Consider the following 15,556-nt stretch of genomic DNA (forward strand, 5'->3'; position numbering starts at 1 on the left):
TGCGGAGGGGGTGGGGGGTGAGAGGAATGGGACCTGACGCCCGCCTCCCACAGGGCGGGGTTCGCTCAGCACCCCAGGGCCTGGGGAAAAGCCTCCAGAGCCGCCCTGTGTGGCCCGGCCGAGGCGGGCTGGGCGGCAGGAGACCCGTGCGGTGACTCTGCCATGTGACCTCGCAGGCCTGGGGCCCCCTGTGCTGGCCGGCAGGGAGGCAGGAGGCCCGGCTTGGACCTGCCACACTCCGTCAACGTGGGCACAGACAGGGCGCAGAGGCTGCGCTGACGGCTGCCCACCCCTGCAGCCCGGCACCTGCCCTGTTCTGGGGACCACGGGTCTCCCCACCCGAGAGCCTGGTGCCCACAGAGGGTAAGGAGGGCTTCCTGGAGGAAGGGACGGCTCTGGAGGAGCCTCACTGGAGGGTCCACGTCCCGTCCCTCCCGCCACCGACTCTGCTGCACCACCCGCCGGGGCACCGCCGGGGCACCACCGGGGCGGAGCACCAGCCCAGCCAGCTACCGCCACGACCACCCAGGACTCGCTCAGGGCCCCCCAACAGAACAGACTGCACACTCCAGCCTGCATCTCCACGTCGGCCAGCCGGTTGCCTGGCCGGCCGCCCCCACCCCCTGCCCCCAGTCTGAACCTGCTGCAGATGGAGCAGAGCCCGCCCTCCCTCCCTGGCTGCCTGCTCGCCACCGACACACCACCCAGGAGTCGGCCTGCTGGGATCCAGCTGCCCTGCTGACCACCAAGGGCCTTGGGCCCCCAAACCCCCATGCGACCAGTTCTCAGATGAGGGGGCGAATCTTCTGCACCCACCCTGGTGCCCCAAGCCTGCCTGGTGGTGGCCGACCCCAGTCCACAGGCACCTGGGAAGGCTGGCGTGCATGACCACTGAGCAGGGCAGCCTTGCTGTGAGGGGACACCGTCAGGACAGCTCAAGCCTGCTGTCCCTTCTTGTGCCCAGGTCCCCAGCACCACCCCACACTCCAGGTAGCATAAGCCACAGGCCTGTTCACGGCCCCCCCACCCCCCGGGCCAAGCAGACCAAGCCACCAGATGGGGGCCGCGTGGGGAGGCCTGGGTTTCCTCGGGCCCAGGCTGGAGCCCCCCCCTCAAAGCCCAGCGCCTGGTTCGAGTCAGCGAACACCCCTCCCTTGACAGCCCTGCGGGGACAGGCCCCTGGAAGGGCTCCGGAACCTCCACGGGGTTGGCAGTCGGGCCACAGATGGAATCCAGACGCCGTCCCTCCCTCCCCTCCCCGGTTTCCAGGCCCCGGCTCTGATTACTCCGGTCTTTCCACTCAGCGGGAGGCCGAGCACGGTGGCCTGCTAGGGGCAGGAAGTGCCTGCCGGAGCCATTAGCCGACTTGGAGGGCGGGGACCCTGCCCCCACAGCCCATTGTTCTGGGGCATCCGCCCATCTCTGGGGACCTCGGACCTCTGGGGTGCCCGGCCCCACCACTCGGGCTGCACCGGGGGAGGCAGGAAGAGGGGCTGGCCTGGAAGCCCACCAGACCCCCACCCGACACAGCCACAGGCACAGAGGCTGGGGGAGGGGCAGGGAAGCAGCGCAGCCCCCCCCATCTGTGTCCCCAGGAATTGAGACAGCAGCTGCCAGGGAGGCCTGGCCACCCAGGCCTGGGGCACTGATGGTCAAAACCACCATCCCCACCACCACCCATCCCCCACCCTGTCACAGAAAGACAAGCCGAAGGCTGCCTGGTCACCTGCTCCGGGGGGGTTCACGCTCACAGCCCCCAGCCCTCCTCCCCGACAGCCACCGGGGGTACTGGGTCCGGCTTCACAAGCTGCAGAAGGCCCCACCCAGATAAGCCAGGGCCCCCACCCCACACCAGGAGACCCCCCCACACACCCGACACAGCAGAGGCCGGAGAGGAGGGGCCTGCCTGAGCCCCCCGCAGGCTGGCAGCACAGGCTGGAGCAGGCCCCGGGGGGCACGGGCTCCTCACTGCACAGGAGTCTCTCGGAGCCGCCAGCCGGGGGACCAGCAATCTGTGGGCTGGACAGACCGACAGCGACAGCGGGGCTCTCCACCCAGCACCACAGCCCAGCTCTCAGGGCGGGGCTTTCCCCCAGGGGCTGGCACTGACCCCACTAGGGCGGGGGGGGGGGCATGAGGTGCCTCCCACAGGGCCTCAGCACTGCCCACGGGGGAGGCGCCGGGCCTCCGGCCCTTCCCCACCGGTTCCCAGGGGCCTGGTCTCTCCCAGCCGTGGGGGGGGGGGGGGGGGAGTGGTCCACAGGTCCCAGCCCCCTGGGGTCACAGCCCTGGCCTCAGCTACATCAGGTCCTGAAAGTTCAGCCCCACCTGGCCCATCGCCCACCTCTCCCCCCAGAGCCCAGCACCTTCGAAAGTAATTATGCCCCTGCAAAGGACTGCTTTTAATTTCTTCTGTACGGGCTAATGGAACAGATATTGTACTTGCACCTGGAAAATGTTTTTCTTAATTTGACTCAGTTCAGCACTGCTCAGCGCCTGCCCAGTGTGCCACCGTGGGGTCTGGAGAGCCCCCACCTCGAAAGTGACGTCCCATTCTTCATGGCATTTCCGGGGCCTCTAAGCGGCCTTAAAAAATCCTTCCATTTTCCCTGCACCGAGGGCCCTGAAGGGCTTTGCCGGACACGAGCGGCCGTCGGCTCTGCCAGGAGACCCTCCCGAGCCCAGGCCCGAGGGCCCAGCCCTGCAGCCGGGACAGGAGCCGACCAGACCCCCACAAGTGAGGCCAACGCAAGAGGGCTGGGAGGAGTCTTCTCCTCAACTAGGGGAGCCCCAAGACTCAGGGCTGTGCGAGGACCCTCCCTGGGCCCCCCATCACCCCATCTTTAGAAAGGGGGCTCCAGCACCCACTGGCAGTGCTGCGGGGGGGGGGCGACGCCTGAGCCCAGGGCTCCCCTCCCCCGCCACATGGAGCATGCAGGCCGTGACCCTGAGCAGCCGCTGTTTCCGGAGTTGGCAACAGGTCCAGGAAGGGCCCCCAGACACCGCCTCTCGGGCTCCGCCATCCGGGACAGGGACATTCCCACGTCGCGTGCAGCCTGGCGGGACGGGGGCCGTGGGTCGAGGAGGCCAGGGGTCAGGGCTCAGTTTTCCAGCCTAGAAACCACCAGGCTGTGGCAGGCCACTGGGCTGCCCAGGACCCCAGTGCCCACCCAGCCCAAGGCCTCACCCCCACCCCAGTCCTCTGGTCCCACGAGAAGGACCTGCAGACCCACAGTCAGAGCCCCACCAGCCAGGACTCTGGGGACCGTCCGGCCCCCGGGTCTGAGGGCTCGCGCTGACTCGGGCTCCCTTCTCTGTCAGTGGAGGGGGCGGGGAGCGGGGGCCCAGCCCACCCGCACCGTCCAGCGCCGGTCCCCAGGGTCCGTGCCAGGCGCCAGCCGGCTGGGCAGCTCAGGGCGGACAGCAGCTCACTGAGGCCTCCCCTCCTCAATGGCCTCCCTGTCCTGGACCCAGTGCCACTGGAGGGCCCCCGGGGGGACTGAAGGCCAGACCAGCAGGGTGGCCCTGGCTGGGGGGTGGCCGGGAGGCAGCTCCAACAGGGCACCTGCCACTCAGAGGGGGGCTGGGCCTCCCCCAGACACACTTCAGCCCAGCTCTGTGGGTGTGGGCTGCGGCCCCCCGGGGGGGACCTCAGCCTCCTCATAGGATCATGGGCTATAGCAGGTCCCCCTGCCAGGGTGGGAGGACACCGGTCAGCCAGCAGAGAAGACAGACAGACATCGGGCAAAAGGGGCCCCTGGCACCATCCCGAGACCCGACACCCAGACTCACCACCACCAGGCACCCCCAGGCTCCCTCAGCCCCTGTGTTGGCTGGGCAAGCCCCTCAGAGTACCAGGACCACCGTCTCCAGACGCCCACCCCCAGGGGCCACCTTAGGTGCTGGCTGCCATGAGCCTGCCCGCCTCACAGACTGAGGCTCAGAGAGGCCGAGGCGCCGGGCTCAGGCCACTCAGCAGGAGCTGCAGAGGCGGGGCTCCAGGTGGGGAAGGCACAGGCGTGGGGGTGCTGAGCAGAGGGGGCTCCGGAGACAGACCAGGGGCCTGTGGTGGAGCAAAAGGCAGCGGTCGAGCCGGCCAAGCCAGGATGGCTGCCCAGCAGTCCCTTGGGTCTGGAACAGGCCGAGTGTAGGGGGCTGGTGGGGAATCCAGGAGGCCGAGGGGGAGGAGGAGGACTGGGATAGGGTGGCCCAGGGCAGGACATTTAGGGAAGGGCCAGCCCTGCGGCCCACCCGCCCCCACCAGGACATGAGGCGGGGGTCAGAGGGGCACTCGGGTGGCAGTGCAGGGCCGGCCACCTGAGCACGGGCGCACACCACAACCCACCAGCCTGGGTGCCCGGCTGAGCCCACCCACCCTGCCCCGCAGTGGAAGCCTGGGACGCTACCGGGGCCCCCCACGGAGCACCAGGAGCCCGTGGGCAGTGCTGAGGCCGCCTGGCCCCGTCGGGGCCCCGTCACAGCCCGCGAGGCCAACAGGGAGAGTGTCCCCGCCCTGGAGGAGCAAGGACAGCAACTCGGTGAGCCTGAGGTCCCTGTTCACAGATGGGGAGCCCAAGGCCCTGAAAAGGAAAGGCAGGGCACTGCCCCCCAGCCCAGGAGGCCCGCTCACCAGGCACGGTCACCTGCAGGGAAGGGAGGACCTTGAGAGGCACTCAGGGGCCCACAAGAGCCCAGCCACCCCTCCTGGTTGCACCAGGAACCTGACAAGGGGCGGCCGGGCCCCGAGGGCCACTGCCTTCTGCTACACAGAGAGAAGCTCTTGGCCAGACACCAGGGGCCGAACGGCCACTTCTTACCCCGTTCACTGGCTGCTGCCCATGCCTTCCCGCCCAGAGCCGGCGCGGTGGCTCCCAGGAACCTGCGGCGTGAATCAAAGACAGAGCCCGGTGCCCAGAGATGCAGTGACTGGTTCCCACGAGACACGCGAGGAGACCCGAGTGCTTAGCGGGAGCAGGGAGCCATGGGCTTGCCTGCCGCTGGCCAAGGACAGTGGAGACTAGACTTTGCCATTTCAGAAAAGGGTCCCGAGCATGAGATCCTGTCAGGACACTGGCGGGGGCCAGAGGCACGCTTAAGAGGGGCCCAGGCCGATGCCCTCAATCCTCCCACACCCTCGCCCCCCACCCCTGCCAGGCTGTGAAGAGCCTGAGGTTTGGGGGTGCCCTGCAGCCTCCCCCTCCCTGACCCCCACCACTCAGCAAGTGAAGCTAGTCAGTCCCAATGCAGGCCCCGCCCTGCCAGTGCTCCGGGACCCAGAACCAGAGCAGCCGACACGCCCCACCTCCGTTCCCACGGGGCCCACAGGCTCCTCCTGCTCCGTCCCATCCCCCCGCCCACTCCCACGCCTGAACCCAAACCGACGCAGACACAAGGCGAGCCCAAGAGGCCTTCACTTTCGTCACTAGACACAAGGGAACAAGGGCACTGACTAGCCTGCCATCCACTTCGGGAGGCGGGGCGGGGGGGCAGCTACGGTCCCCGAGGCTGAGTGGGAGGCCAGGCCTGACCGGCTGCCTCTGCCCAGCTGGGTTCAGTGCCCAGAGTGGCCGGGAGCCTGGAAGCCCGGCAGATGACAGGTCCCTTCCCAGCTGAGTCATCGGGTCCCCTGCCAGCTGGGAGGCTGCCCAGCAGCCAGCCCCAGGCGTGCCCCCCCTTTCGCACCCCCCGGCTGCCACTGCAGCTGCCAGCACCCGGCCCAGCTGGGGGTTGGCTGAGGAGCCCCAAGGCAGCCACCCTGGCCCTGCCGCTGGGTGGTCCCCGCAGCTGGTGGCGCTTGGGCCCAGGGATTCTGACCCCAGGCCACACCTGGCCCCCACCGGCTGGGCTGAGCCCTGCCACCCTGGGTCACGGGACAGAGCCAGGACCGTCACACACCAGAGCCGTGGACGCCGAGGGCTGGGAAGGCTCCCTGGGGGACTGCCACCCCCAGCCAGGCCCCAGAGACGGGCAGAGGGCCCACAGGCCTCCAGCCCCAGGGCCGGGCCCATCGCGGGTGCGTGGGCCTCACGGTGGGAGGGGCCATCGAAGGGGCAGGGAGGACAAGACCCCTGTGTGGGGGGCAGAGGTCTGCAACAGCCAAATGAGAATCGATCACGTCCCCCGCTAATCAATTCAGCACCTGTATTGACACCTCGAAAGAAAGTCGAATGTCACAACGTCACGGATCTCTGGAGAAGTCGACGCGTCGGTGGCAGCTGGACCCCCTACCCCGCTGCTGCCAGGAGCAGGGACGGCATCCTCCTTGGGGCCACCCCCCCGTGGGGGGGGTCGGGGAGCCGGATCAGCCCAGCAGTCGTGGGGGACACAGCGGGCAAGGAAGGAAGAGCCTGGCCACTGCATCGTTCACAAACATCCCTGGGGGCAGGACACTGGACACCGACTCCACACAGTGGCCGAGGCCAGTGAAAAGGGCCGGGAGGGCCGCCCAGAGGGGGTTGGGGTGAGATGGGAAGGGGGGGACCGGGATGCAGGTGGGCGCCGCCAGAGCCCTGTGCCGAGAACTCACAGCGCGCAGGTCAGCGGGGCCTGTGTCCCCTGCGCGGTCAGCCGCACAGGCGCCCTCGCACTGGGCATCAGCTGGCCCAGCCGAGGTCCTGCCAGATGCACACGGGAGGGACAGGGGCCTGGGCTTCCAAAAAAGGGGCACTTGTGACAAACCACTGTAGGAAGAGGTGACAGAACGGAGCCCTTACCTGGCCGGCTGGGCAGGGCCAGGGGCCAGGGGCCAGGTCAGCACACAGTGAGAGGGTCTGCGGGCTCTGCCGGAGGGCGGAGGGGCCGGGCTAAGCTGGGCACTCAGGTGCCGCTGAAGGGGGAGGCCTGGCCCTGGTCCCCACACGCACCAGCAGAGACTTGCCAGAGGCACGCAGAGCAGGGGGCAGGCACCGGCCGCATCGCCTGCGGCAGCCGGGGCTCCAGGGAGGCAGGACGTCTGCTGCAGCACCCAGGACAGTGGCCCATGGAGGCCACAGGAGGCCGGTCCAGAGGGCCTGGCTCCAGGCCTTATGAGGGCTCTAAAGGGGTCGCTGGACCCTGGCAAGAGCAGAGGGTGGCACAGTGGGGGGCCCGGAGAGGGCGCTCAGCCTGGGTGTCTGCCCCCCGCCCAAGTCCTGCTCAGCTCAGGAAGGACAGTGTCCCAGACCCCAACCCGGGGGGCAGAGCACATGCCCCTCCCCCATGCCAGGGCGGCAAGGCTCAGAAAGGGGGTGGGGCACGACCCTCATGTGAACAGGGCCCTGGGCAGGGACCGCAGCCGCCCACGCTGCCCAGAGGGGGACCGAGGCAGGGAGGAGAAGGTGCAGGGCGACATGGCTTCGCACTCAGGCCACTGGACGGCCACTTCCCCTGCCCCCCGGCCACTGAAGGAGTGTTACAGCCGTGACCCCTGAGGCCGGCTCTCAGCAGATCTGCCCAGGGCCCCATGCAGGGAGCTGTCTGCTGGCAGGAGGGCCCCAGCTCCACCCCCTCCCCAGCCTCAGCACCCAGCAAGCCCCCAGGTCTAAGGGGGGAAACACAGGCACCCTCCTCTGTAAGCGTGAGGTGCCGTCCCCCCGAAACTCATCTCGCGAGGAGAACGGGTAAAGGCCCCCAGGGAGCGTCCAGAACAGCAGCCCCACCCCTGCTGCCCCACGAAGCCCCCCCTCCCTCCCAGACCCAAAGCAGAAGCAGCTGCGTGAGGTCCAATGCCACCTCCCTGCCTTCCCTGCCTTCCCTGCAGGCAGCTCGGGGGGCAGGCTTCAGGTTGGCTGGGACGCCCGCCAGGGTCCCAGGGTGGCAGGTCCAACCCCCAAGTCCCCACGGCTCTGTTTCCACCTCCTCTAGACCAACGGTGGATGTGAACCTCCCCTCCCTCGGCTCACTCAGTGCCCTGCACACTGGACAGCACCCCAGCCCAGCCCCGAAGCGGCCACACCCACTGAAGGTGGAAGAAGAGGGGGACACCCGGCCTGCTGGGCTGCTCGGCCACAGGGCGCCAGGAAAGGCAGGGGAAGGGGGTGAGCCCCCACCGGGCACAGGGGGTATGCACGGTCAAACAGCAAACCCGGGAAAGGCCAGGGGAGGTGGGAGGGGAGTGGTCCGGGGCTTCCCTGACGAGCTGGCTACCGGAAGAGACCACCAGACCCCCTAGAGGGGCTCTGGAATTCACCAGCAACGGGTGTGACCTGCAGCTCCCTCCATCAGGATCCCCTGCCCACCTGCAACCAGCTGGTCACGGGCCTGGTGCCACAAGGCAAAGCCCAGCTCAGTCACGAAGTCCCTCTGCTCTCTGACCTCGGTCTCGCCTGATGGGGCAAGATGGCCCTGCAACTGAGAGGCCCTTGAGTCCGTCCCCAGCCACATCCTCCTGAGGGCCCAAGGGCCTGGGTGTCTGCTCGACCAGACTCCGGCGGATGGGGCGGGGGCTGGGCAGACAGCAGGCAGGGCAGAGGGTCCAGCCACACCACAGGACAGGACAGGCCCCGTGTCCCCTCCCTCTGCCCCCTAGAGTACCCAGGACAGAAACCAGACTCCCACCACCCTGCCTGCTCTGGGCAGGGAGCGGTGGGACCCCAGGAGCCCAGGGTCCCCCCACCCTCCGGCCGCAGGGCCTCCTTGGAGAGCTATATTTAGATTCGGCAGGGATTATTCGGACTTCCAGGAACGCCTTCAGAAAGGCTGAAGGTCGGGCGGGAAGGGCTTCCTCTGCAGACCCCGCCTCCGCAGCCTCGCTGACTTCCAGGCACATTGTTCCTCAACAATGGCCCCTGCTCCTTCCCAGGCCCAGGCCAGCCCACGGGCTGCAGGGCGCCCCCGCCCTGGCAACACCTTGGCAGCTGGGAGGGACACCCAGGAGCCCAGGGGCCTGGCCGCACAACTCCCAGATGGGTTGCTCGCCGCCCACAGTGGCAGATCTGGACCGCCTGGGCCCCACTGCACAAAGATAGGATAGGGGGGGCGGGGCCCACCCTCTGGTCTCCAAGCCCTCCAGCTGCACAATTTCCAGACACCTGGCTGCAGTCCCAGGTGGCCCAAGGGCAACAACAGACCAAGTAACCCTTGCCTCCAGCACGACAGGCACTGTCCTGCCTTGGGTGGGGTCCCCGCCGGGGACCTCCCTCTGTCCCTCCCCTCCTGAACACAGACCGCGGGTCCAGCTGCAGGACTTCCGCACTCTCGCAGAAACGCCCACCCAACCCCTCTCCAGCCGCCCCACTTCACCCCCCAACTCATACACATTTACAGATGGGGAAACTGAGGCCCGGAGAGGCGAAGGGACTGGCTAAAGCCACTCGGTGAAACCTCGCCTCCCTCGGGGACCCACGGTCTGCCAAGTCTCAACATGGGCCCTGCCCAGAGGGGCAGCCCAGGGAAAGGTCACTCACTTACCCGAAGCGGTGTCCCGGACCCGCTGACCAGCTTCCACGCCTGTCGCTTGAGCTCGGCGAGCTTCGTGTGGCAGTGGCGGCACCAGCTGCCTCCACCGGCAGAGTGGCCCTGCTCTGAGCCTGCCCCAGCGCCCTCAGGAGCAGGGCGGCTGCCACAAGGGTCCTGCTCGGGCCCGACCGGCAGCCTCTTGCGGGGCGGTACCTCCAGGAGCTGCAGCGGCTCCCGGGCCAGGCCACCCTCGGCCACCTGCAGGAAGTAGGTGCAGAAGAGGACAGTGAGCCTAAGCCTCTGCGGCACCATCCCGAGGCCCAGCACCGGGGGCTCCAGACCTCAGCTGGCCACAGGCCCCGGAGTTGGCGCACTCTCACAAAGTTAGGAGCGCTGGGCGAGGACCCGCCGCCCGCCCTCTGCTTCAATCCAGGGAGGTTAGGCTCAAGTCCCTCCGGGTCGGAGACCCGGCCGGAGACCCGGCTGGCCCCGCGCTCCCTCCAGGCCCGGCCCCTAGGGGGCGCCGCGCACCCCTCGCCAGTCTCGGCGTTATGAGCCCCGTTCCGCGGCGCCCGCCGCCGGGCTCCTTCTCCGGGCCCGACCGTGCGTACCGCGGGGTGCGCCGCGCACATGGGGGCGCCGTGGCTGCCCATGGCCCAGACGCAGGAAGAGCTGGGCGGGAGCTTGGAGCCGCGCGGGCGGTCCGAGGATGCCGCGGCTACGTGATACGTCCCGGGTGCGCCCCCATGGCCCCACTGTCCGCTCCGAAGTTGGCGACGCGGGCGGGCGAGTGACAGAGAGCTCGCGCAGGCGACGGCCAGCGCGTTCGGGGGGGGGGGCGGGGCCCGGGCCGGTGGGGGCGGGGCGCCGGGGGACCGTCCCGCCCGAGCCTTCCGCTCCGCAGTGCTTGGGGGAAGGGATCCAGCCCAGCGGCGCGGCCCCTCCCACTCCCAGGACCCCAACTTGTTAAGCCAGTCACAGCCCCAGGGAGGGGCGCAGGGGGCCCCTTTAAAACAAGGTACGCGCTCGCGCATGCGCCTTCCTGCTCTTGTGCCGGGACACTGGGGTCTGCGCGTCTCCTGGGAGTCACCAATCCACTTTTCACTTCACACGCGAGAAACTGAGGCCCCGGCGGGGAAGGTCTCGCCCAAAGCCCACATCGTGGGGGGGCGAGGAAGGGGCCGAACCCCAGCCCCCGGACCCCAGTTTCTTTCCCCTACAAATCCAGTGCATTCCGTGTGTCTCTGGCCACCCTTTGAGTATAACTGTCGCGCGGGGTTGAGTGACTCCGCCGTCTGGCCCCGGACCGTGCAGTGCCCCTGGCCGTGGATCTGCGTCTAGGCGTGTCTGCGGGCGGCACGCGTGTCTGTGCAACCGCGCGTGTGCGGAAAAAGTGGGTGTGCGCGCTCTGGGCCCGGGAAGCGGGAGAAGGCGGCGCGGCCGGCCCCGGGGGTGTGCGCGGGACCTGTTGGCCGGCCTGGCAGATGGGAACTCAGCTCCGGAATTAATTGCCTGTTTGTCTCCGACTGGGAGGTCGCCCCCGCCTCTCCGGCGACCAGTTGCTCCCGCTCCAACCCAGCCCTAAGTATCGCAGCTAACCAAGGCAGCGGGTGATTCTGGATCCCCATTCCGGGTCAGCTCGAAACCGGGGTCAGGCTGTGAGGGCGCGGCCGCCTGCCTTCCCGTGACGCGAGCGACCCCTGCTGGCCACCGCGCACCAGGGGCCTGGAGAGAGACCTGGCGCCACGCGTCCCAGGCGAGTAGGCGCGCCCCGAGCACCAGAAGGAGCCGAGTCGGAGCAGGGCTCGCTGGCGGGCTGTGGTCCAGGCGGAGAGCGCGACCTGCGGCTCCCCGCACACACACGAGACCCTCATACAGATTCGAATCGCTCCCCGCACCTCCCGAGCCCTTCAAAACTACCTTCTTTGCTCAACTCCCTTTTATTTGGAAAGCCCCCCCCCACCCGTGTACGAACTCCCCCCAAAAGAGGGGCGGATCATCTGCCCTTGGCTTTCCGAGTCGTTTCTGACCGGCCATGTGGCGAGGTTAGGGGTATAAAGTGGGCAAGGGCTCCCCAGTCTCACTCTGCGGTCCCCCAGCCTCCAGCCCCTTTCCACCCACTTCCCATCTCCTGTCTCGTCGCAGCCTTAGGAAGGACCACTCTGGGTCTAGGTACCTCAGGACACCACCGGCGCCGCCACCCCCATCGCCTGCAAGACAGCACTGGCCCAGCCCCTCAACTGCTTCGGGCCACACACAGGCACACACTGGGCCCGGGATCGCGGCGCTCTGCCACACACACTCACTACCCACATGCGCTCCCAGAAACGCTGGCGCGGAGCCACGGTCTTACGCCCAGGGCCAGCCACACCCGCAACTTAGGTAGTCCTCACCACTGCGACACTTCGAAGACCACACGCTCACACCACACACCCGGGTCCCCAAAGGGGGCCGGGACACAGCCCTGCAGGCACGGGAACTGGAGTCACCTCAGGGACTCGGGCTCAGCCACCAGACCTCGACTTCTTGCCTCGCCCACCCCAGCACGGCGCAGTGGTGGGACCCGGGGTCTGGGCGCTGCGCTCTCCTCCTAGGACGCAGCCTTTGGGGGAGAAGGAGATGGAGTAGCACGCGTGGGGGAAAGTGAACCAACGAGTCTACGGCCTGGGCTGTGGGACTCTGCTCAGAACCTGCTCTTCCTTCCCTGAGCTGCAGGAGACGCACCGCAAAGTCGCGGGACAGCGCCTCTGCCACCAGCCGCGTCCCGCCGCCCGGCCCTCACCTTCGCTCGCCGCCGCAGGAGGTGGCTGGTGAAGCCCAGGATGATCTCCGAATCCAGGCAGAGCGCCCCCATCTCCAGCAGGCTGGGCGCCTTGCGGGGCGCGCCGTGGGGCGGCTCCGGCGACCCGGGCAGCGCCATGGAAGAGCGGGGAGCGGCTCTGAGCTCCTCCGCCGCCACCGCCGCCTCCCCGCCCGCGCGCTCACTGGCCGCGTGCCCGCCGCCGCCGCGATCCGCACGGCGCACGGCTGCCCGCCAGGCCCCCAATCCTCCGCGGCCCGTGCCCGCGGCACCTGCGCTCGCTTTGCGCCGCGCGCTCCCGCTCTCCGGCCCCGCCCGTCTGCATCGACAGCGCCCCCTTCGCTCCGGCGGCGAGTCAGACACCCCGACACGCGGCGGGGAGGAGGTGCGGCGGAAGGGGACAAGGGCCCCACTAGCTGCGGGTCGTCACTCCCCTGCCTCGCGTGCTCTGCCTGGTGCTCTGGCCTGGAGGCACATGGAGGGGTCTGAGCCGCTGAGCTGGACCCCGAGAAACCTCTACCGGCAGGGGCCGTGTCGAGCCCCCCCCCTTGCAGTCGGTCCAGAGGACTCTGCGCTTTGGGGTCCCAGTCCCTGAACACGTGTACAGAGCACAGTGACCTTGAACTCCAAATTCTGCCCATGCTCCAGGGAGCTCCTCGCTAGCCCCCATCTGACGCCCCAGCCTCAGCCTGTGGACCCCCAAGGCCCACCAGGACCCCAGAGCTTTGCAGGGGACCTCTGCCCCTCTCTGTGCCACCACTCCAAAACCCGGATTCCACCGCCACCCGCGGCCTTCTCTGCCCCTGCCCGGGACTCCTTCCGGTCGTTTCAGTAACTCTCCGCCGCTGGAGGATTCGGGCTAGTCTCCTGGCGCTGCCAAATCTCGGTAGGAATCTGGGATGGGGGCGTTCTTACCGGATACCAACTCAGACCCGGATCCCGCGCTCTTGCTGTGCGCGGCCCTGGGTCTCCTGTGCTGGCGGGCGCCCCCTGCCTGGGGAGACGGGAGCAGACAGTCAGGGTCACCCTAAATAACCGAGGCCCACGGGGGCTTGGGAGGTTAAGGGGGTGTCAGGGAGCACTGCCCAGGGGAACGGGGCCTTGAACGGGCCCTAAAAGGTAAACGTCAAGGCGAGGACAAGTCTGGAGAAGGGCGGCCTGGAGGTCAGCGCCGCATGCGCAGTGAACAGAGGGCAGGATGGTGACGGCTCGGCAGGGGTGCCAGGTTGGGGGCCAGCCCTGCGCCCTTTCTGTCCCCTGGGAAGGACCGGAGAACCTCTCCACCCCACCCCCACTCACCGGGCTGCTCTCCTGACTCCCCCAAACGGCAGCCGAAAGGACTGTCTCCACCCACCTGCCTCCTGCCCCCCACCTCCATCATAAACACATCTTCGGGCCACAGGGTCCCCACCTAGGCCTCAGGTCAGGAAAGACCCTGAGTGGAGCTGCCCCTCAGCTGCTGCTGATCTGGGCCAGAGACCGGTCAAGCCGTGAGGGGAACCCAGAGTCCCCCCAGTCCCTTCCTTTCCCTGTCCCTTTCCAGCCCCCTCCTCCAGGTCCCTGCAGCCGGATTGGGAGGAGCTAGGCTCCAGGAGGCCCGCCCGGGGGCCCCCACCCCCTCCCTCCTGCACCACGGGCTCCCCTGGAGCTCTGTCCTGACCCTCCCTCCTCTCCTCCAGGACCTGGGGCCTCGGGGAGGGGCTTCCTAGGGTTGACCAGGCTCTCCTGGGTGCAGGCCATTCCCCGTCTCAGCGGGTTGATTAAAGTCATGGTGGAGATTTTTTCACATTTAATCTTCCAGGCCCACGGCGGTGGTCAGCGCTGTCCCCAGGGAAATCTAGGCCAAGGGAGCACCACGGAGAGGCTCTCGCAAAGTGCAACTCAGACAGGATTAATCGCTGGACTCCGCTTCCAATCAGATGCGGAGTGGGGGGCAGTGTTTCATGAAGGAGGGGGACACTGTGCTGGAGCAGTCAGCTTTCCTGCACCAGGCATGGGGATACCTGAGTCCTTATACCACCACGTCACCCCCACCTGCTGGGGACACTGGGGACCCCACACGCAGTCCAGTCCCTCCTGGGCCTGCCCCAGCCAGCACTCCCAGGAAGCGGCCAGTCCTTGCAGCCAGCAAACTGGGAAGCCGGGAAGGCGCCCTGCACGTGCGCCACAGCGCAGGTGGGAGGTGAGCACTGGGCAGCGGTCATTGCTGTGAGGACAGAGACTGGACCACAAGGGAAGGGGACAACCAATCTTCACACTCTGTCCTCGGTGGACACAGGTCAAAAACGGAGGGCTCCTGGAAAGTCTCCCCGGACCCCAGGCCCAGGACCGTGGGGCTTGTGTTTGCAGCAGACGGCTGTTCCCAGAAGGCCCAGAACTTTCCAGGGGCTGCAGGGACACAGGTGAGGGTTGTCCCCTCTGGGGAGAGGAGGGGTGGGCTCAGGGAGGGGCTTCACTTCCACGCTGCATCTTCCTGCGTGGCTCTGCCTGTCGTGGGACTGTCCGCAAGGCCATCGGAAGGCTCGGGTGCCTAAGCAGCCCACCCACTAGGACCACAGTTGGCTTGGGGCGGACCTCCCGCCCCTTCCAAGGGTGGGAGGGGACGAGACCCTGCTCTCAGCTCCAGAGGGCTGGGGCTGCCCACACTCCCTCGGGTCTGGTCAGCTCCTCCCGCCGCCCGGTTGCCCCACTCCCAGAAGTGGGCTGGGGCTGGGTGGGGGCAGGGCGCCTAGGAGCCCAGCCTGTCTGAGAGGGAAGCCCACCCTGATCCCAACCAGCCCCTCCCACTCTGGCTGCGCCCTCGCCCTGGCTCTGAGGGCAGGCTTCAGGTGGGAGGGGGTTGCTGTGCCTACACCCATCCTTCTTCGGGGGTGTCTGCTGCTGGGGGTGGGGGCCCATCTGCCAGGGCAGCACCCACGAACATTTACTATGGACTGGGCTCCATTTCACCCACTCGACAGAATTCACTTAACCCTCACAACCACACCAGGAGGGGCATTGCATGACCCCCATTTTACTGATGAGGAAACTGAGGCACAGAGGGGTGAAGTGACTTGCCAGAATTCACCCCAGGCGTCTGCGTCCAGTCTGTGCTGGTGACCACTCCGCTCTGCATCATCCCCATCCCTTTAGCCACAGGGCTGCTGCTGTGGAGGGCAGAACAGCCCCACAGCCGGCAGCAGGATTAGGGCTTGTCAAGTGGCGAGAGAGTCTGGAGGGCCGGCCGTCCCTCCGTGGGCCGGTCACCAAGCCGGCCCTCCTGGCCTCTGCCCGCCCGCATTCCAGGAGCTGCCCCAGGCCGAGCTCTAGAGCACCAGGGGCACCGTGGTTTCAGCACCTCGGCCAGCGCCCTCCGTCGTCCCTCCTCGACCCGGTGGGACC

At 68.1% G+C, this 15,556-nt stretch overlaps 1 protein-coding gene across 1 annotated transcript in view; it reads right to left on the reverse strand.

The window, feature by feature from the left end:
- The window catches only part of KIF26A (kinesin family member 26A), a 31,526-nt gene extending 21,339 nt beyond the window's left edge, over nucleotides 1-10,187 (reverse strand). Inside the window, exons 1-2 of the mRNA XM_053666109.1 lie at nucleotides 9,987-10,187; nucleotides 9,388-9,633 (exon numbers count right to left, since the gene is read on the reverse strand). Coding sequence (XP_053522084.1) covers nucleotides 9,388-9,633; nucleotides 9,987-10,028 — 288 coding nt within the window. The 5' untranslated portion in view covers nucleotides 10,029-10,187. The remainder of the gene's footprint in view (nucleotides 1-9,387; nucleotides 9,634-9,986) is intronic.
- Between the last annotated feature and the right edge of the window lie 5,369 nt (nucleotides 10,188-15,556).

The sequence above is a fragment of the Artibeus jamaicensis genome, unplaced genomic scaffold, assembly GCF_021234435.1.
Source record: "Artibeus jamaicensis isolate MK-2021 breed Jamaican fruit bat unplaced genomic scaffold, CSHL_Jam_final contig_444, whole genome shotgun sequence".
Classification (NCBI taxonomy): domain Eukaryota; kingdom Metazoa; phylum Chordata; class Mammalia; order Chiroptera; family Phyllostomidae; genus Artibeus; species Artibeus jamaicensis.